The sequence below is a fragment of the Xyrauchen texanus genome, chromosome 19, assembly GCF_025860055.1.
Source record: "Xyrauchen texanus isolate HMW12.3.18 chromosome 19, RBS_HiC_50CHRs, whole genome shotgun sequence".
Taxonomy (NCBI): domain Eukaryota; kingdom Metazoa; phylum Chordata; class Actinopteri; order Cypriniformes; family Catostomidae; genus Xyrauchen; species Xyrauchen texanus.
In genome coordinates, this window is record NC_068294.1 from 39,219,145 (window position 1) to 39,241,058 (window position 21,914).

At 37.4% G+C, this 21,914-nt stretch overlaps 2 protein-coding genes across 6 annotated transcripts in view; both read left to right on the forward strand.

Annotated features, from left to right (window-relative positions):
- The first annotated feature begins 210 nt into the window (after positions 1-210).
- On the forward strand, positions 211-10,782 carry LOC127660013 (zinc-binding protein A33-like). Of its 2 annotated transcripts, none has more exons than XM_052150055.1 (8): positions 211-249; positions 496-648; positions 2,018-2,333; positions 3,167-3,262; positions 3,354-3,581; positions 3,934-3,953; positions 5,805-5,911; positions 8,942-10,782. In XM_052150055.1, exons 3-8 carry the CDS (start codon positions 2,061-2,063, stop codon positions 9,490-9,492), a joined length of 1,275 nt encoding a protein of 424 aa, XP_052006015.1. In that variant the 5' UTR covers positions 211-249; positions 496-648; positions 2,018-2,060; the 3' UTR covers positions 9,493-10,782. The 2 variants fall into 2 exon arrangements, with proteins under 2 accessions (XP_052006015.1, XP_052006014.1); XM_052150054.1 differs by having other exon boundaries at positions 216-249; positions 3,354-3,587; positions 8,942-10,780.
- An 8,107-nt stretch (positions 10,783-18,889) lies between these two features.
- LOC127659703 (vascular endothelial growth factor receptor 3-like) overlaps positions 18,890-21,914 on the forward strand; it is a 64,003-nt gene continuing 60,978 nt past the window's right edge. The window contains exons 1-2 of one of the 4 annotated variants that reach the window (XM_052149644.1): positions 18,890-18,908; positions 19,574-19,798. In XM_052149644.1, coding sequence (XP_052005604.1) covers positions 19,741-19,798 — 58 coding nt within the window. In that variant the 5' untranslated portion in view covers positions 18,890-18,908; positions 19,574-19,740. Of the gene's footprint in view, positions 18,909-19,521; positions 19,799-21,914 lie in introns of those variants that run through there. The other 3 variants (XM_052149646.1, XM_052149643.1, XM_052149645.1) reach the window with 3 other exon arrangements.

The window sequence follows — 21,914 nt, forward strand, 5'->3', positions numbered from 1 at the left end:
ATTGCAGATATATATATATATAGCCTAAGATTGTATGCTGATTTGAGCTGGTTTAGACTGGTCAAGCAAGTCTTCCAGACTGGCCAAGTTGGTTTTAGCCAGTTTAAGCTGGTCTCCCAGCCTGGCCGCTCAGATAGTCTCTGAGTCTGACCAGCTGAAACGTGCCCAAATCACCTCTAATACCAGCTAACAGACCATCTGGACCAGGCTACAAGACCAGCTAAGTCCGACAAACCATCTTAGGCTGGTGTAATATTTATTTTTTCTCAGCATGGATAAAATAGTACATTCTGTATATTTTTGTGCAAGAGCTTAGACTAGATTATCGCCTATTTATTAATTGTGTAGCAATGAAATTGGTTATAAATATGGAAAGTGATGTAAAAAGAAGAATGTTGATTATAATCAAAGTACATGATGAGATTGCACTGTTTTGTGTTTATTTATCATTCTGTCTCTTCATCCATATGTTTCTATTCCATCATCTGTTAATAGGGAACACAGAGTCCTGAACCAGTGATAAGAAAGTGAAGTGAAAGCACTTTTTCAAAGGACCAGAGTGAACTTTGAGATTGAACTCATTGAGAATACAGGCGTTGTAAAAAATCTCTCTGGGACTTCACAGACAACCAAACCAAGTCATAGATGGTAAGTTTTATTTTTTTATTGATTTAATACAAGCACATTTGGTTCATACTAGATAGGCTATATTGAAGTATATTTATGTCCGTGTAATCAGCGTTTTGGTTTTTAGCCATGTAGCTAACTCATAGCAGGCTTATGACCAGCTATTCAATACATTCACACAGCCAGCGTAACAAACTTTGAAACTTCTTTCATGTTTTTTTCCCCCGTTTGTTTTTTATAATTTTTCTTCTTATTTTTTTACATATACCATGCAGATAACATGGTTGTTACGAGGCTGAATCCAGCTTCTTATTCGCAGCTTTATTGACGCTATGCGGTCTACCTTAAAAAGGCGGAAAAGAGGCACGTCCCCTTTAAGACGAGCGCGAATGCGAAGCTGGCAAACGCGGAAGGGTCGCGTCTTTTAAGGTAGACCGGATAGCGTCAGTAAGCTGCGAATAAGAAGCTGGGTTCAGCCTCGTGTGGTTGTTGCACATAAACCGTGGAAGTACCATGGTAGTCTTTTAAGCTCCTCGAAGTGCCATATAAATACCATGTGACAGGAATATTTTAATCATTCAGTGTGCTAACTTTTCTTACCATCTCCAAGTTACTTTTTTGTTAGGGTAATTTCTGCTGAAATACCATAGTTACTACAAAAACACTGCGGTATATTGGTGTTAGCCACCACTGACGTCAAAATATAAATAATAATAAATAAATGGCAAAAAAAAAAAAAGAGAGAGAGAGAGAGAAGCTTCTACCACTGTTTGAGGGATAACTCGTTATAATTATTATAATTTTACAGTTTAACTACCCAGCAGGTAGTTTAACTACCCAGCAGGTACCACTGTTTGAGGGATAACTCGTTATATTTATTATAATTTTACAGTTTAACTTCCCAGAAAGCACACATACTTCTCCGAGAAATCTGTTTTAAATATTTTCATCTGGAAAGCATCACAATCTAATTTAAATCAGCTAAACATCTTAAAAAGATTGGATTTTCAAACATAAACATCTCAGAGGCATCTGCTTAAATTCTTATTGACATCGGAGACATACTTATTGACATACGTCTTATTGAAGTGTTATGAAAATATGTTTTCCAGATGTTAACACACATCAAATAGACAACTGGGTGATGTATGTGTGCTATCAGGGTATGGTATTTAAGTGGAACCTATTGTTATCATGGTAAAATGTTGTTAGAGGCTCTAACATTCAGTTTTTTAATTTTATATACAACAAACACAAAACATAGCTAAGATTACTGTTTCACTCTGCAGATATTTAAAATAACAGAAATGACTTTTATTACTTGGGATGGGTGTCAAAAATGTAAGGAGGTAATATGATGACTCTTTTATTTTCATTATTACATGAACAGCATCATAAGTTGAAGTGAAATATATCGCAGAAGATCTGCCGACATGGCATCCGGCAAGAGTAAGATGAGTCTCAGAGAAGATCTGACATGTGCCATCTGCTTTGAGCTCTTCAAAGATCCAGTGATGCTGGGCTGCATGCATCACTTCTGCAAGAGATGCATCTCGTCTTACTGGAAGACAGTCAGGAGTCCTGTGTCCTGCCCTCAGTGCAGACAAGAGTTTCCCAACAAACGCTTTCAGACTAATTACTTAGTCGCCTGTTTGGTGGAGAAAGTCAGGGCCAGCGCCACATCTGAATCTGTCAATTTTGTCAAGGTGGGGTTTGATTCATTCTTAGGTACTGATATTATATAGGTTAGTATTTGTGTTTATAGCCAAGGTTTCACTTCGAATTTTGCTTTTACCTTGTTTACTTGGCATTAACGGAATTAGACAGCATAGGTCAAGTTAAAGAAAAAGAGAAGTATAAGAGTAATGGAAAAAATGGCACGAAATGACAAGTTCTGCTTTTCATTTTTTTTTATATCCAATACGCTTTGGGCCATAAAGGTCTATAAAACCTCATAACTTTGTTGTTTCAGAAATCACAAGACCAAGTTAAGTCATGTGACTTGTGAATTTCCAGCCACCTCAAATAGACTTTGTGTTCAGCTGATATTGTTCTTATTTTCTATGTCTTCCCACGTGTTTTGTTTGCTCATTAAGAAAATACACCCAAAAGCATTGCTACACTGAATTCTTTTAAAACGGTTAGTTCTGACTTCTGACGCCAAATTCTGATTGGATGAGAAATTGTAAAATGTAGATTACCGCACACTTAATCTACACATTTATTATTCTATATTAATGTGCCAAATCATTAGGCTAATGAACTGTATTACTTGGTGGATGAATTGATTGTTTTGATTATTATTAATAAATATAACTACTTATTGATTATTGGATTCTTTTATCATGTTGCTGTCGTTCTATAAAAGCAATAAGCCACTTTGGACTTTTATGGTGTTTTATGCACTATGGCCTCTCATGGCATTATTTTATTCCAGTTTATGCAACATTGTTTTACATTGGCAAGAATTTTAACCACCTCCAGGCACTATGAAACTATAATGAATGTAAAACGTTTATTGCCAATTGTTCTGTTCCAGAAACAATTAAAGGACAACCTGGAGTCGGAGCACTGCATGAAAGACACCTACATCACAATGATCCGTGAAGACAAAGAAAAGATGGAGAAAATAAGAGTAGGTCTATCTTTAAAGAAGAGACAGCTCACAGAGTATAATTTCCTGCAAACCTGAATCACATCCTTATCTCTCCCTTTCCTCTGAACAGAAAATGGGAGCTGATCTGCAGCAGCGAGTGCAGAGTGATTTCCAGGCTCTGCATCACTTGCTGCGGGTGGAGGAGGATGCCATGATGGAGGAGTTGAGGAGGGAACAGGAGGAACTGCTTCAGGGACTGGAGCGACATCTGGAGGCCCTACAGGTGGCCACGAGAGACGTGGAGCAGAACATCAACACATTACGCCTGACTGCCAGCAACACAGACCAATCTGTACTTGTAGGGGTGATTATAATGACTGTTTGCACAGTTTCCATTTTTAATACTACTGCCGCACACCCATTCGTCACAGAACTAATATTTGGAAAATTAATGTCATATTTACACAAGAAACTAGAGCGCTGGTTGTCAGTATGAGTTATTAGTGAAGTGTAGCTAAAGCCAGTGTCTGTTTTTTTGTTCTTTGGCACTAAATGCAGAACGGTAGAAAAATCGATTCTGCACTGATTTGAGCATGTGCTGTTAATTATCAGACAGATGGTTTGCTTTTGCTGTGGTTCTACTGCTTGAGATGGCTTCTGTAATCGAGTTGGCAAAATAACATGTTCTATTCCATTTCCTCCCTCCACAGCTTCCAGAATTGAATTCCAGGTGAGCAGTAATAAAAAAAACACACTTTACCACAGTCTCGATTACTTAATCATGTTCTTAAAGCAGTGTTTCTCAATCCTTTCCTGGAGTACAACTAACGAAACACATATAAAAACAAGTTCGATACAACTGCAGTTCCATCTGTGCAAGCATAAATAACAATAACAGAGTGTAATCGCCGCATATTATAGCCGTGAATAGCGTTTTCACGGATTAGCCTCATGGATTCAGAATGTAAACAAGACAAACTGCACATTTTCGACTGCATATTTATTACTTTTAATTCATCATTGAGTGGTTAAAACAGCATATTTTACTTATCTAGTGTGAATTTCACTTCGTAGAATGAGACATAAAGTCATTGATAACGCCTTTTAATGTCACATTAGTTCAGGTTTTACTGAGCGTCCTCATATTTAAATGTACTTCTAAACACCTCCCACAGCGGTGTGGCGGGTGTCTGAATGTTTGCAAACAGTATACCATTGCTTGGCTGTTTCGAACTTCTTTTTAACCATAGAAGAAGAACAAATTCTCCAGATGTATATCGGGGCCTTAAGTAAAGCTGTGTACAAAGCACCACCCACACAGAGGTCACGGCCTAACCAAGCAACTACCAATTGGTCTATGCGGCAAACTCCACACGAAAGCCGTGAGGGGAAATTCTTTGCCACTGGAAGTCCATCGCACAAAAATCGTTTAAATTACTGTATTTCCCAGCTAAATTTCGCCATGCGAAGGTAATTGTGACTGCGCATTTACACACCTGATTCTACTGATAAGCTATTTAGTAGAGTGCTGCATGATCTGAATTGAGTTTGTCAAATAAGGCAGAGATCCAAAATGTGTTGGACGAATTCCAAATGGCCTTCTGTGCCCTTCGAAGGGCACTGTGGAAAGGGGATGCCACTCGAAGGGTCGTTCCAAACAAAAGTAAGGAAATAACTCTTTTCATGAAGTACCCTTCCACAAGATTGTTAGCGAAGGGTAAATTCATACAGTTATTCCATGTTCGATTCAGAGTACCCACATCAAACACAATTTAAAGTGAGTAGGGAATAGGGATGATCACTTTCATTCGCCCATATTGTTAGTGGTATTCCAGGAAAGGATGTAGAAACACTGTCTAAAAGGAATAGTTCACCCAAAAATTATAATTCTCTCACCCTTATGCCGCCTTAAACTGTTATGACTTTCTTTCTTCTGTGAAACATAAAGATATTTTTATAGTTGTTTAATGTGTTTATATACATACAATGCAAGTCCATGGGGTCCAAATCTTCCAGGCTCCAAAAAGAAAATAAAGGCATCATAAAGGTAACCCATACAACTCGGGTGGTTTAATCCATGTCTTCTGAAGTAAAAGGTTTAGGGTGAGAAAAAACTAAATGTGTAACTCTTTCACTAGAAATCATTAAACCCATGGACTAGCATTATATTGCATAAAACCCATGAACTAGCATTTTAATATTTAATTTGTGTTATGCAGTAGAAATAAAGCCTGACGAGTCTCAGATGGCTTAAGGCCTAAAGGATGAGAGAATTATCATTTTTGGGTGAACTATTCCTTTAAGGTTCCTTGTACAAACCACTCTTAGTCAAGTAATTTGTATTTGTATAGTGATTTTCACTAGACACATTTTTTCAAAGAAGCAACTTAACAAAAATACTGCCATAAAACCCACAGTGTGCAAACCACTGGTGCTGCATACAAATTGTGGGTTTTATGTCAAGAAAATATGCTTCTCTTTCCCCTTGGCATTTTAAATATTTAGATTTATCTGCTCAAAACTTTGAATGTTTGCATATTGAATATTTAAACCTGGACTATTATGTTTCCATGACTTCCAGAGCACTTCCAGAAGAGCTGAATATCAACCTGAATGCTTTCAGAAGCAAATACATCGCTCCTCTGCAGTACACGATGTGGCGAAAGATGTTTCAACATTTGAATCCAGGTAATATCTCCATTAAATCTACTGTACTAATCCACTAAACACTATATACAGTATGTATTATGTGTTGACTAGATTATCTTTAAAGAGACCAAAAATGAAAAGTGTCATAATGTATTCACCATCATGTCGTACCAAACATTTATGATCTTCACTCTTATGCTGAAATCAAAAGGACATTTTTTTATAAATATTCACGGATGTGCTTTTTCTGGATTAATCCGGAATTCCGTTTTTTCCAACCCATGTGATTTCTTTATAAGCACTTTTCACCCAGACTAGTGTCATTAAACCTTTCCTCGGATGGAGCCACTGCTGTGTCATGCACATACTTTAGAGAACGTTTTGAGAACTCGCAAGGCGGAGGCTATTGATTTTCGCAGTCAGCACTTTATTTAAGTAAGTCAGGTTTATTTGAATTAATCCAGAGAAATAAAAGTTTATAAATGGATGGATATAAAACCGGTTTGAACCGTTGCCACAGTTGCTGACAGGTTAAAAATCTTTTCAATTTCAGCGTTCCGGACATGATATTTGCAGTGAAAGCGTGAAATTTAACTTAACATATAAAGTACTCAGTGCCAGTATATCGAACCATTTGCATGTATAATCATAAACCCCTACATACAGAGTCCAGACAACAGAAAATGTTAGAAAAGTTTTGTCCTTTTAGATCGGGAAATGAACGTGTGTTACGGATGTGATAAAAATTGACATACGTTTTTGGGGGGCTATACACATTCTGTAGAAACTCTGTGAATTGAAATGCACAAGCCAGAAATAATAATAGCCACAGAATGTAGAAGGGTTGGCACTCCTCAGGACATTCAATCTTTGATTTTTACTCATTGTCGTTTTTACATTAAAGTGGAATAACCGATGTGACAGTCGTAAAAGCGGCATTTACGGTATATGTAGAGGGAAGACCATCCAAAACGCTTTTGAAATCTACAGCCTCTAAGACCTCTAAGACATTGGTATATCCTACAAGGCAGTATTATGGATTGAATTAAGATTTAAATCTTGATATGGCCTTGTACTATTACTAAACCACAAAATACTGTGTTTTTTAAACAGTCTGCATACTGCATTGTCCGCTTCTGTCAGCGATGCGCGAGCTAGTGGCGCCCTCTAATGGCTGTGCGCGGAACACACCAAGCAGTCCATCAATATGAGATGATTCAATGTTTATCATGTTACAATTCAAACCACAAAGCTTGTCAGAGTGGTCCCTTGACAAATATTGGCTATATATTTCATAACTTCTACACTCTACTCTGAACTAAAGTATTGCTTTTAATTTGAGTTATTAATAAAAATGTGAAATCAATATTACTAAACAGTCTTGAGGTAAGTATTCTCCATTGTAACATGATGTTTTTGTCATAGTCACAGTACACCAACCTCATGAATAGCCCCCCTGAAGCAGCAAAGGGTGCTTGAAGTGATTTGTTCTAGGACATTGTGTGGACTCATTTTAGACCAGGATAATGATGTCAGTGTTAGCAGCCTTCACCCCATTTTTGTTTAAATTGAAATATAGTGTTACACCCTTATTAGAAAATGAATGTTCTTATGGTTTCAGTGTCTTTCACTGCCATATTTAACTGTTAGCCATGAGTTTTACAATTACAGTTTAGTTTGGAGTCATAACGGTTTTATATTGCACTTACAATTATATTTTGGATTCAAAATTAAATTTAAACATGAAAATAAACTAAGTTGTATGATTTTGAAAAAAATTTAAAACAAAGGAATGGTATGACATAAAAATGAGTACAAATATTTAAGATTCTTCAGTTTACTTAGTCACCAATCAAATAAGCAAATTTGTGACACTGGATATGATAAAGGAATAGTTCTCTTAAAATTTTACAAAATTCGCTCATCATATACTCACCCTCATGCTATCCCAGATGTGAACGACTTTCTTTCTTCTTCAGAACACAACCAAAATGTTTAGAAGAATATCTCCACTCTGTAGGTCCATACAATGCAAGTGAATGGTGGCCAGAACTTTGAAGCTCCTAATAACACATAAAGGCGCATATAAGTAATCCATAAGACTCCAGTGGTTTAATCCATGTCTTCTGAAGCGATCCAATTGATTTTGGGTGAGAACAGTCTAAAATAGAACACTTTTTCACTGATTTCAAGCTCAATTACACTTCCTAGTGCCATCTAGCACACTGCACATGCGTCAAACACTAGGAAGTGTAATCGAGCTTGAAATCATGAGCATGTCTAGAGACTGCACTAGCAAGATGTACAGTGTAAAAAGACATGGATTAAACCACTGGAGTTGTATTGATTATTTCTATGCTACATTTATGTGCTTTTTGGAGCTTCAAAGTTTTGATCACCATTCAGTTGCATTGTATGCAGCTGAGATATTCTTCTAAAAACCTTTATGTTCAGCAGAAGAAAGAAAGTTATGCACATCTGGGATGGCATGAGGGTGAGTAAATGAAGAGATCATTTAAATTTTTGTGTGAACTATCCCTTTAACTCCTTGGTACAAAGGGTTTGGGCCTGTATTCACAAAAAATCGGAAGAATAAAAGTAGCTCCTAACGTGGAAATTTAGTAGCAACTCTTAAAAATTAGGGGTGTATCGCTCCTAATTTTAGGACTTGTAAAATGTTCACCTAAGATTAATTCATGAAGGATTTTAACACTATAAGTAGCTCCTAAACCAATGACAGCTTAGAAGTCCTCCTGACAGTATAGCTCCCTAAAGACAATCACAAATGATCACATAAAAAACAATACATTAAAATATTAATATGACATTGTCCATTCAAAAATGTATCGCCTGTATCACAACTGAGTCGATGTATTTTAATAATATAATATAATAAATATTATAATGTTGACATTGACCTTTAATGAAGATATCCCCTGAATCGTGAGGATCTTTTAATTATTGTAAACTTTGTTAGAGAAGCAGTTACCTCTCCCACAAACTGAAACTAAAACAACCCAATTACACCGGATTGTTTTACAGCATAGCTCATGATACATTTATTTACAGCCCCAGCACCACTGATATTTGACGAGGACACGGCTCACCCCAGCTTACAACTTTCCAGGAACAAAACCCAAGTGGTTGAGAGTGACAAAATGATGTTCTACCAGTGCAATTCAAAGCGCTTCCTCCAATGCGTCAACATTCTCGCAACCGAGAGCTTCCAGTCAGGCAGCCATTACTGGGAGGTGGATGTGAGCAACAGTCCGAAGTGGGATCTGGGCGTCGCTCTGGAATCAGTAAATCGACAGGCCCGTGTCAAGCTGTGCCCTGAGAATGGATATTGGACCCTTCGGCTGCGGAATGGCAACCAGTACTCCGCCGGCACTCAGCCATGGATGCCACTGTCGGTGATGACCTCGCCAAGCAGGATCGGAATTTTCCTGGATTATGAGGAACAGGCCGTGTCATTTTATAATGCAGATAACATGGCACTGCTGTATTCCTTTTCCAGAGGGCCGAGAGGCAAAACATTCCCGTTTTTCAGCACATGTGTTAGAGAACATGGTCAGAAAGCCCAAGCCATTCGTATCATCCACTTCCCTTTTGAGTTATAAAACGATGCCTGCAAACACTCTAGTAACTTGTGCCATGTCCAATGGTCTGGAGGCTTTAATGAGCCACTGATGTTTAGAGGTTGTCTGCATTTTAAAGTGATTATCAGCTTTCATTCATTAGAGCCATGTATCTCTCATGACACTAATCAATCATTTCAAGGCAAATGTATTTTGCATTGTGTACTTGATGCATGCTGACAACCAACAAATGAAAAAGACCACAGGCAGTTCTTCAATAATGTTTGTGCCAGATGTCTGTAGATGCCCAAAGATTTGATTTTACAAGGGTAATTGACATTGATTTATGACAGAATTACCATTGTGACATGATCCACAGCTAAGTTTTTATCTTGGGGGAAAACAATTTAGGCTTAAAGGCATAGTTTACCCAAAGTTGAAGATTCAGTCATCATTTACTCACCCTCATGTTGTTCCAGACCTGTAGGCCTATTTGTTTCTTACTTATATGGAACATTCGCTCAGTGTTATGGAAAAAAAGATGCAATGAAAGTGAATGGTGACTGAGGCTGTGATTCTCTCCTTTTGTATTAAAATGAAGGAAGTCAGTTTGGAACAAAAGTGTAAGTAAATGATGACATAATTGTATTTTTGGGTGAACTATCCCTTTAACTTTAATATTTTGTCCCTTCTATAATAGCCTATATAGTTCTATTATAACTTAGTTTTGTCAGTAGTCAAATTTACACAAATAAACCTGTTCATTTAATTTTTTTATTACATTTATATCTGTGTTGAAAGATGTGAAATTATGGATTAAAATTTTTTCTATCTCTCTAATCAGTGTATTAAAAATGCTAAAGAATGTGTTAATGAAGGATTTATGTTTTAAATCAATTGCAAAAATTTGTATCTGATTCTACAAGAAATTGATGAGATGTAAATTGCACAATATTCTTTTCGTTGCTGCCTTTATAGATGTACAGAAAATCATTATAGATATTACATGGAATCCAGTTAAAATACTTCGATCATGTTTTCCAAGTGGTTGTCCAATCATTTTCCCTTTTGTAAACCAAGCATGCCACTCATTCCTTCTGCATCAGTAGGTAATGCTGTTTTTTCTGTAGTCACTAAATGTAAGTGTGCACTAGTTTGTCCATCATTGTGTCAAGGCTTCAGTGACAGGACAGGAAGGTGTTTAGTTTTGATTTATGTCTAACTCTTCCTTCCTCTGTAATAGACAAAAACAAGCAGCCTTTTCTGTCACATGTTTACAGCAACCTTGATATACTCCAGATATTTTCCTTCTTGATGCATGTATTTGATGCACAGCATATAAAATGAATGCCACAAGCCACAGTGCAAATTGCATGTCATACATAGATTAATAGTCTAAACAAATGCAGTTAGTCTATGAAGTCTGACTATCCAGGGGGAGTGCACCTGGTGTGGCATCCCGGATGCAGAAAACAGCAAGGATGGGACTGCCATTATCTGTTGGAGCAGGCAAGTGCATCAACATCCTCTTCCCTTCTGCCCCCTGTGAGGGGTCACACAAACAGAATGAGAGTCCGTGTGCCCTCAAACTACTTTATTGTCGTCTTGGGACTGGGGGGTTTGGGGGTGTTTTGGTTGCTGGAAATAAGAGCAATGCTCAGCCCTCCTCCACAGGGTTGGGTTGCCTTTTAAACATGATTTAAACAGACTATTAACATTCCAGCTCTCTAGCTTTGCCCAGTGCATTTGACAGAGTGTTGAAGTATCCAAAGCTCCCATTTCTAAAGATTGACATGTTTGTCTTACAATGTTGATGAGTATATTATACATTTTTTTGTCGCTGTAGACATGAATGGTGCCTCAAATCATGCAGCTTTTTGAGGAAAGGTGTTCTATTACTTTTCTAAATAATTGGACTTATGATTTTTGCCTGGCAACTGATTAATTGGGTGAAAATATATAGACTTGGACTGAAGGAGTGAACCAAACCATATCCAGGAACCAGAATATTGTCTTTAATTCTACATACTGTACAAACAAAACCAAAAAAAAATCATAAAAAAGAGAAAAGCGGTCAACTGATCTGCAGGTTTTAAAAAAAGAATAGATGAAATAAAAATAAAAGGAAAGAACTGAACTGTACATTGATTTTGGAGCTCCTCTGACTTGGGGCATTAAAGAAATAATTCACCTGAAAATTATAATTCTCTTATTATTTACTCATTTTACTCTTGTATGATTTACTTTCTTCTGCAGAATACAAACAAAGATTTTAAAAGAATTTTTCAGCTCTGTAGGTCCATACAATGCAAGTGAACGTTGACCAAAATTTTGACGCTCAAAAAGCATCTTAAGGCAACATAAAAGTAATCCATATGACTCCAGTGGTTAAATCGGTGTCTTCTGATGCGATATAATTGGTGTGGGTGAGAAACAGAAGTATTTTTGTTACCATAAATTCTCCTCCCTGCCCAGTAGTTGGCGATATGCACAAAGAATGTGAATTACCAAAAACATATGAAGTCGAATGTGAAAGTGAAAGTGGAGATTTATAGTAAAAAATGACTTCAATATTGATCTGTTTTGGAGTCATATGGATTACTTTTATGCTGCATTTATATGCTTTTTGGCACTTCAAAGTTCTGGCCACCATTCATTTGCATTGTAAGGATCTACAGAGCTGAGATATTCTTCGAAAAATATTGATTTGTGTTCAGCAGAAGAAAGAAAGTCATACACATCTGGGATGTCATGAGGGTGAGTAAATGATGAGAGAATTTTCATTTTTGGGTTAACTATCCCTTTAAGTAGCAACACCTACAGTAGCAACCACCCATAACACCATAGTTACCACATAAAAATGATTTAACAGACACTCAGAATACCTTAGCAACCACATAGCAACACCCTGGCAACCAGCTCACAACACTTTAGCATTGTGGTGGTGAGTTTTGTGCAGGAAAGCAACACTCACATTTAAATGTAAAAATCCAGTTTGACATAATGTAATGGGAACAAATACAGCCTCTCTCTTGAAAACAACTTCTATTATCACGGGGTTACTGAGAGGTTATTGTTTAGTAGTGCACTAAAATGGAGTTTCAGAAACGGTCTAAATGCCCGGTCATTTCTCTGGCAAGGAAAGGCTTTTCCATTAGAAGCAATGCTAGGTTGAACTAAAGTGCCACAGTAAGTTCAATCGACTTGTTTTCCAAAACATCTGAACATGGCGGTCGTAACTACTGAAATCCTTGTAAATCTGTGCCATTCAGTCCATATTCATTTAGTTTTGAAAGTTCTCAGTTCTGTTCTTGGCAGTGTTGTTAGTTCCTGGTGGTGACTGACATGGTCTCATTTCCTTCTTATGAACGGGAGAGCTGAGTAATGTGTTTCCTGACCCCAGGATGTGGAAGATGAAATTGTGGCACTTCAAGGTCCAGACCTTGAGCTGGACTGGAGAGAACACTGCCAGAGGAAACGCAGCGCTTTTCATGTGGCAGACCGGAAAACCTCAATAATAATAATCATCATACTAATAATAATTAATAATAATAACAACAATATAATACACTGTAAAAAACATTGTTAGGAACCTAAAAAATTAGCTTTATGTTGTGACATCAAAATTGAACTGGTTTTATTTAAATGAAAACTTTGATTTAGTATGACGGATTCAACCTGACTGAATTAGGTTACACCAACAAGGAGTTTAAGGGTTAGATCAAGCAGATATAGAGCCTTGAGCTGACAATTACTGGTCACAACAACATGTGTAGTTCATCACATTAACTATGCTCTACAAAAAACTGACAAATATAGTATATAGTTTTATCATTTCAAACCGAACAAACGTCTTTTTGAGAAACATTGTGCTTGAAAATGATGCTTGTTCAATCTTTCTTTAAAGTGAATGCCACTTGGCTTGATCGTGTTATAATGACATTCAGACATTTTAATTGATTTACAATGAGGCACTTATAATGGAATGAATGGGGCCAATTTTTGGAGGCACAAATGTGAAGCTTATAATTTAATTAAAGCATTTACATTAATTCTGTTAAAACGTGTGTTATTTGCGCTGTAAAGTTGTTTAAATCGTATTCTTTTATTGCTTTACGTCGTCATGGCAACAGAGTTGTAAAATTGGCTATAACTTTACACAGAAAAGGTAAGTAAGCGATTTTATCACACTAAAATTATGTTAACATGCATATTGTTTACGTCTTGTGGCTACACTTTTTAAACAGGGTGTATTAATGTTTATGGATTGGCCCCCATTCACTTCCATTGTAAGTGCCTCAACTCAGTTTTTTGCTTTTTATTTATTTTTTATTTTTTACAGGAAATGAGGTATAAATCTAAATACATTTTTGTGGTAATCAACATAATGCCACAAATGATGCCTATTAAGCTTAACTTGTATTGAAATAGGAATATCCCTTTAAGTGTCCAAATACTTTCTGCAGTGCCTATATGTAAATTATTTTATTATTTATTTTAGGCTGGCTGTGAAAAATCTAAGTCACTTCATTAGTATGTTACGTAGTGTTTGTACACGTGCCAAGTAACACTATGCCTTGAGAATCCCCTGCCCATCATAACATTCCTACTAATGAATGCTTCTGGAGCCAAATCAAACATGGGACATCCCTGTTAAAACACACACATGCACGCACACACACGCACTCTCTCTCTCTCTGGAATTTTGGTGCATGCAGTAGGTCAGATTCTTGAGTGTCTCTGGTCATACTAGCACACGCTCGCTGCTTCATTTAATTATTGTTTCAGATGGTGCCCATGCACTTTCAAAATGCTATTCTTTTTAAAAACCTAATTTGAAGCAATTCAGGCAACTGTTTTGCACAAAGGATGTTTGTTTAAAGTTTTTAAATTTACAAAGTCCAGATGGGATGTAAAATAAGTGGCTAACATGAAATACTTTTGGATAGTTGACATGTAGTATGAAATGTTATAGACCTATTCCATCTACTCCAACAAACATACGAAGAATGTTAAAACCCTGAATTTAATCTGAATCTGAATTTAAACACAAAATATAATCCAATTTGATGACCAAAAACACTCTGTCATTTTTTAATTAGTTATTGCTTTTCTAAGACACTGGGAATTCCTCCACTAGTTTAACATGTAGAAATGAGCACATAATTGGTGATACTTGTGACTTGTTGCATCACAGTAGCATTGGAATGCCAGATCAAATGTAAGCAATTATTGTGGTGAATCATGTCATGCAATATCATTACTTAATGATCAACTACCAGAAAAATGTCATTAATAAATGATATACTGTAAGTGTGATTAAGAATCCTATGTATGGAATTAAATACAAACCTATATTGTTTTGCAGTGGTGACCCACCATCACACTACGTGAATACACTACAACAGTCAAGTAACCAAAGCTGGCTATGTACAGATTTTCTCAATACACAAGAAAATAGCCATGATAATATTGGCCAAACATGACACAAAACACATCCTTTATTAAAATCCTCTGACAATTCTAAAGAGAGGCCTTCTCATTTTTCCCAAGCCACAGCATGATAACTATGAAAAAACCAGCATGTCAGCAGCCTATTTTAAAACAAAAAACCCATTAACAGATGAATACAATAATTTGATAATCAAATTAAGCTGTGCCCTATTACTGTCACAAATCATTGATGAAACACTCACATTTAGCTAGTTAATTTAGATGATTATTAGCCACCAAGGTGTTTCTATCCATTCCTCAGATGTACTAGTAGCAGGTGTATTAATAACTCTCCTAACAAATACAGTATCTATGTGTGTATCAAATGCTCAACAATGGCGGCTTTTGTGACTCTAGCCAGTTCTCCTAAGCAACCAAATTGGCCCGGTTGCTTGGCAGGGTAGAGTCACATGGGGTAACCTCTTCGTGGTCGCTATAATGTGGTTAGTTCTCAGTGAGGCGCATGGTGAGTTGAGCGTGGATGCCGCAGTGGATGGCGTGAAGCCTCCACACATGCTATGTCTCAGTGGCAATGCGCTCAACAAGTCACGTGATAAGATGCGTGGGTTGACGGTCTCAGACGCGGAGGCAGCTGGGATTCGCCCTCCGCCACTCGGATTGAGGCAAATCACTACGTGACCACGAGGACTTAAAAGCAGATTGAGAGAAAAAAAACAATGGCGGCTTTACAAAGAATCCTACAGCCTGAGCACAAAAGGCGACGCAGAAGTCAGGTAGTGTATATAAATGCCTACATAAGGACACATTTCTCCCCACTTGACCCTCTATCTAGTGATGACATCATATGAAAATTCCGGATTCCAAGGACCAAGATCCTTGAATTGCTGCAGGTTGTAAAACCACACCTTCAGAGGGCCACAAGGAGAAACTACGCCTTGAGTCCAACAGTGGAGTTCTTTGCTGCACTGCATTATTGTGCTGTGGGAAGTTTTATGGAGGTGGTTGGTGATGGCCTGTGGCTCAGCAAGTCTTGGGTCAGCAAGGCTGTGAAAGCAGTAACACCTTTGCTGTTACAGCCTATGAACACCATGCTGACTTTCCCCAAAACTCCACAAAAAATACAGTCACGGAAATGTAATTTCCTGAGGAGGAAGACGGGGGTCATGCTGGTGTTGATGATGATGAAGATGCTGCTGCTACTGATGATGATGATCCACTGAATATACATCAAGGCAGAATGCATCCTGCAGGAGCAGAAGTCAGAGAACGTTTAATTCCGGAAATGGTTACTTTTTCATTTTTAAATACAGTTTGGTTACTGTATTTTCTATTATTTCATCTGACTGAGATAACTTGAGTTAATAAACATTTTGTGTAATTTCCTACCTTGGTCTATGTATTATTTCCCAACTGCAAACATTAATTGAAAGACTACTGCAAACAAGAAGTACACATTTGTTTTCTATAACATAGGCTATTGAGAATATTCCATATTCTATTATTATATTCTACTTCTGTGAACACCTCCAATTACACAGACATGTTATCCCACACAGAGATCAGATATGGCGATACATGTGTATTTGTATAATTATTGTTCATTTATTTGGGCATATTGGCTATATAAAATTACACTGTGATTTAGGAAATTATGTTTTACATACAGTATGAAAGTGTAATAGGTGAAATATGTAAATGAATGAATTTTACACTTACATTGCACTTTTCTGACTATACTCAAAGTACTGCAGATATGTTGCCTATACTCTAGGTACAGTACAGATAACTTTTTATTTCAGTGAAAACCATTAACATGCATATTGTGTTTTACATATATAGCCATATGTGAAATGTATCTTTGGAAAAGTTGTTACAAATATATTTGCTTGTAAATAATAAAATAACTCATCTTTTCTATGTGAAAACTAAGCCAATCCTGTGTCCCAAACGTCATAAACAATGCCTTCGGAGGGCACTTTGAAGGAGAACAGTTGTGACAGTCATGCTGTAAGATCGTTTCAAACTGAATTTCCAATAAAAATAACTTTGAGCACCACAACATCAAGCCTTTCAAAGCTCTCAGAGTGGATGGGGAAGTCTTTGAAATTAATAGGGCATAGGGGGTGATAACTCTGAATAGTACACACCCCGGCTGCGGCGAAATCAATGATGTCGACAACGCAAACTAACAAGAAACTATGCTTCTAACCACAGGTGGAGGAGAGCTGTAGTTCCAACTATACAATTTTGCAAATGTTCAATGGAACTATGGTTTTGGGAAACACCAAATAGTTGAACTATGGTGGTAACAATGGAACTTACGACCATAGTTTGCTAATGATAGTTTTGAGAAACGCACCTCAGAGTGGTTATCTGAGTTACCGTAGACTTCGTCAGTTAGAACCAGTCTGGCCATTCTCTGTTGACCTCTTTCATCAACAAGGCTTTTCCATCCACAGAACTGCCCCTCACTGGATGTTTTTTTGTTTTTGGCACCATTCAGATTAAATTCTAGAGACTGTTGTGCGTGAAAATCCCAGGATATCAGCAGTTACAGAAATAGTCAAACCAGCCAATCTGGCACCAACAATCATGCCAAGGTCCAAATCACTGAGATCACATTATTTCCCCATTCTGATGGTTGATGTGAACATTAACTGAAGCCCCTGACCCGTATATGCATGAATTTATGCACTGCATAATAATCGCATGGATGATTGTTGGTGCCAGATGGGCTGGTTTGAGTATTTCTGTAACTGCTGATCTCTAGAGTTTACTCTGAATGGTGCCAAAAACAAAAAATTACAGAAATCTCTTGTTGATGAGAGAGGTCAACAGAGAATGGCCAGACTGGTTCGAACTGACAAAGTCTACAGTAATTCAGATAACCGGACTGTATATATTTTTCCAGATCAAATAGAGGAAAAAATTATGGAATCGCTCAATGTTGAGGAAACAATTATGGAATCAACAACAACAACAACAACAACAAAAATCACAATTAGTACTTTGTTGCTCCTCTGGCTTTTATGACGGCCTGAATTATTTGAGACGTGGACTTCAGTATTGAAAATCAATATTCTCCATCATGCTGCTTCCAACTTTCTCGAATAGCGGTAAACATATCAGATTTGCAGGATGGAGCCTAGTCATGGATCAATTATTTCAATTTCCACCATAAATTGGGTTGATATGCCTTTCCTGAAGAAAGCTTTAACACTCCTTGCTCTGTGGCAACATGCATTATCATCCTGAAAAATGACTTCATCATCACCAAACCTATTTTCTACTGATGGAATGAGAAAATGTCCAAAATTTCATTGTGCATACACCTGTGCATTGACTGTTGAGGTAATGATTGCCATCTCTCCTGGTCCTTTACCTGACATGCAACTCCATATCATAAATGACTGGGGAAATGTTATTGTTTTCTTCAGGCAGTCTTCAGGCAGTCATCTTTGTATGTTTCATTAGAGACAGACCCAGTATCATTGCCCTGGCCAATGCAGATTCGTGATTCATTTCTGAATATCACTTTCATCCAATCATCCACACTCCATGATTGCTTCTCTTTAGCTCACTGTAGCCTTGTTTTCTTCTGTCTAGGTTTTAGTGCTGGTTTTCATTTGGCTTTTCTATTTGTAAATCCCATATCAGTAAGCCGATTTCTTATAGTTCGGTCACAAACATTGACTCCTGTTTCCACCCATTTGTTTTTCATTTGTTTTGTTGTGCATTTTTTATTTGCTTTGTGTTTTCTATTCGGATGCTTTGACGTCTTCCTTGGTCTACCCATATTTTGTCCTTTTATAACCTTCCCATTTTGTTTGTACTTGCACCAAATTTTGAGACAAAGCTGACTGGGAACAACCAACTTCTTTTGCCACACTCCATGTTGGATTTCCTTCTTGAAGGAGTTTTATAATCCTTTCCATTGTTTCAATTGACAACTCTTGTTGGGGCCATGTTTCCTTTCAAGTAGCCAAGTCCAACAGCATGTTAAGGTCTGTAAGCGCTCTCTTTTAACTGCAAACTAATTACCATTTTTTTAGACTTGTACCGGTATTTGTTTTAGAAAGGCAGATTATAAGGTGATTTCATACGTTTTTTCTTTACTTCATCTGGAAAAAAAATATGCCATTAATGAAAATAATGTAATTTCATTAGTTTGAGGGAAGTTTCACACAGCCAGAATGTTCAGCTATTAAACAAGAATAGTTTTGTGTAATATCTGTGATTTGTTTATTTGCTCCGAAGTAAATAAGCTGGGTGAGCATCCTCTAAGTGTGGTGATTCCATAATGTTTGCCAGGGGTTGTATTCTGAGATGCAGGTTGGTGCTGTTTTGGGGGGACCTACACAAGATTAGGCAGGTAGTTTTAATGTTGTGGCTGATTGGTGTATGCCCACTGTTAGCAGAGAACACAATTTGATTGCTGGCTCTCAAGAGGATCTGTTAGCTGTGTGCAAATGTATTGTGAGTTGAAACTTTAAAGCCCAGGGGGCCAGGCACTTTTCATGGTATGTGATATTTCAGACTGGGGGAGTAATAGTATTATCACATAGGAGGACACGGGCGTTTTATGAACGAAAGGAGGCATATGAGTCAGTTAGAGGAAAAGGAAATGATTGTAAATCCATTCAGAACTTCAGGATTCTCTTTTAAACAGGAAAAAGAACGTTTTATTCCTGGCGTCCTGTGGCACATCCTCTCGAGGAGACTCTTCTCTTGGTTTCACCTGAATCTGAAGTTCTTCTGCTCGCTTTATTAAATGACATCAGAAAACAAGCCAGTTTGATAGAATATCTAAAACCCCGGAGGACTGGAAACCTGGAAATGAAGAGAGATTTTACGCTTTTCTGTCGGATTTGGATTGGGATTCCCTTTTTCTCAGGTAAGAGCGCGTTTTCATTGCGCCACATCAACATTCAAACGCTCACGTTATAACAGAACGCGGCAACATTTGAACGCTCACATTTTAACAGAACGCGGCAAAATTAGAACGTTCTCATCGTGATCAACGAAACTGTCAACACTGCAAGCGCGCGAAAAGTTAGTTGATTATAATGACTGCGTTCGATATTTGTCGCGTTCTAATATTCGTACAGAAGTTTGCTCTCTTTAATATTATTCAAATATGTTCGTTTAGTGCTCCTGTATTACTCCTGTACAACTTTTCTCATGCGTGATAACTCTTTCTTCATTATTGATATACATAATTAGTTTAATGTGAATTATTTGAATTCAAACCCAAACTATTTATGGGTGAATAATTCACAAATATAATATATAAACGTGTCCAGTAGTTGTTATTAGGCCTACATACTAAACTAATTTTAATGTTGAGCAGATCTCGTTTATTTTGATCACATCAAATATGAAATGATGACATTTTTGCCAGGCCTTTTACAGTAAAGACTTTTTGCATTGACTATTATGCTATGCAGAATTTATATTGCCACAACAATTCATTTTGAATGCATTGTTGCCCTTCTTTACATGAATAAAAGTGGCAATATCTGCAATTGTTTTCTTCCAAAAGTGTATGATATTTTTCACTAGAGGGAGCCTTGACTTTATTCTTGCCAGCTTAATGGAGGTTGCTAATTGGTTGTACTTCTGAGGCATTTATTTTACTATACTATACTATAAAGCCAATCTGGCTTCAATTCATAATGATGGCGAAAGACACAAGCCCTCCCATTTTTAATGACCTGTATATTTAATTGAATGTTATGTATTTAACTTATTATTCAAAGGCCTGACTGAGCAAGGGTTGTTTTGTTCTTCTGCCTACTTAAAGATGGGCAAATTCATGTATTTTGACTTAATCTTTTTGACAATTCCTTGTGTTTTCCGTTATCGATATCCTGCATATTTTTTACTGTGGTCTTTCTTAAGTACACAACTTTATTCCAACAGGACACCTCTGAAATCAGACCCTCAGTCAGGGGGTATGCTGTCAGCCAATCATAATAACGAGAGAGCTGACAACAAATCCCTGCTTTTCTCTGCACAGGTCTCTTGGGGAATGTGCTTCGGTAGAGTGAAAAATTAGGGAGTTCAACTAGCTGTGAGTTCCAAATAAAGAGGAACTCAAGAAGTTCAGTCAGCGCAGGTGTCATTTAGAGAGATTCAGGAAGGTGGAGGGAAAACTCATTCCTCCAGTGTGTTGCCAGGTTACACATCAAACAGCAGCACCTCCGGTGAATGCTTTGCAGAAAGATGGTCTCTCTCTCTATGCTGTGAATTCACAGTTATTGAAAACCCACGTATATATACAGTATGTCTGCGTTAAAAATTGTCCAAATGAAAACCACATGGCAGCATGGCCTGCGTTGTCGTAACAAACGTAGTGCATGTCCAAACCATTTGGATAAAATCTCTAAAACAGCCCTGATTCAACATTAGCTTTATATAGAGTGTTAGCATTGTATGTAACTTTAGTTCCCCTCAAACATATTTTAGTTGATTTCAAAAGTGGAATTTGTTTATTAGTAGTGCTTTCTAAAGCAAGCATCACTAGGGTGAATACAGGTGAAGTGGGACACTTTTTGTCATTGAGATGAATGGCCAAATCTTGAGCCATCTAGGGACCAGAATATCTTGGCTATGGCCTCTTTTCACTTGGGCTAGTTAGCAACCAACTAGCAACCACTTGGTAATGCTCTGACAACCACTCAGGTCACCCTAGCAATCACATAGCAACACCCTATCATTGTGGCAGTGACTTTTCTACAAAAATATTGGTAATTATGTAGTATATTGGTGATATCCAATTTAGCACATGTCTTATATACAGGTTTATGATGTAATAGCATGAGGAAATGATTTGCCAAATAATTAGTCTGGAATTCTCTGTGGACCAGGCTTGGTCTCTGAAAACCGACACAATGGCAGTGTGTTCATTGATCTCAAAAAAGCATCTGCAGCGTCTCGTTCTAATGGAAAGTGATTAGTGTCTTGAGATTCAACTGATTAAGCCCCAATAGTATTTTGGCTGAGCAAAT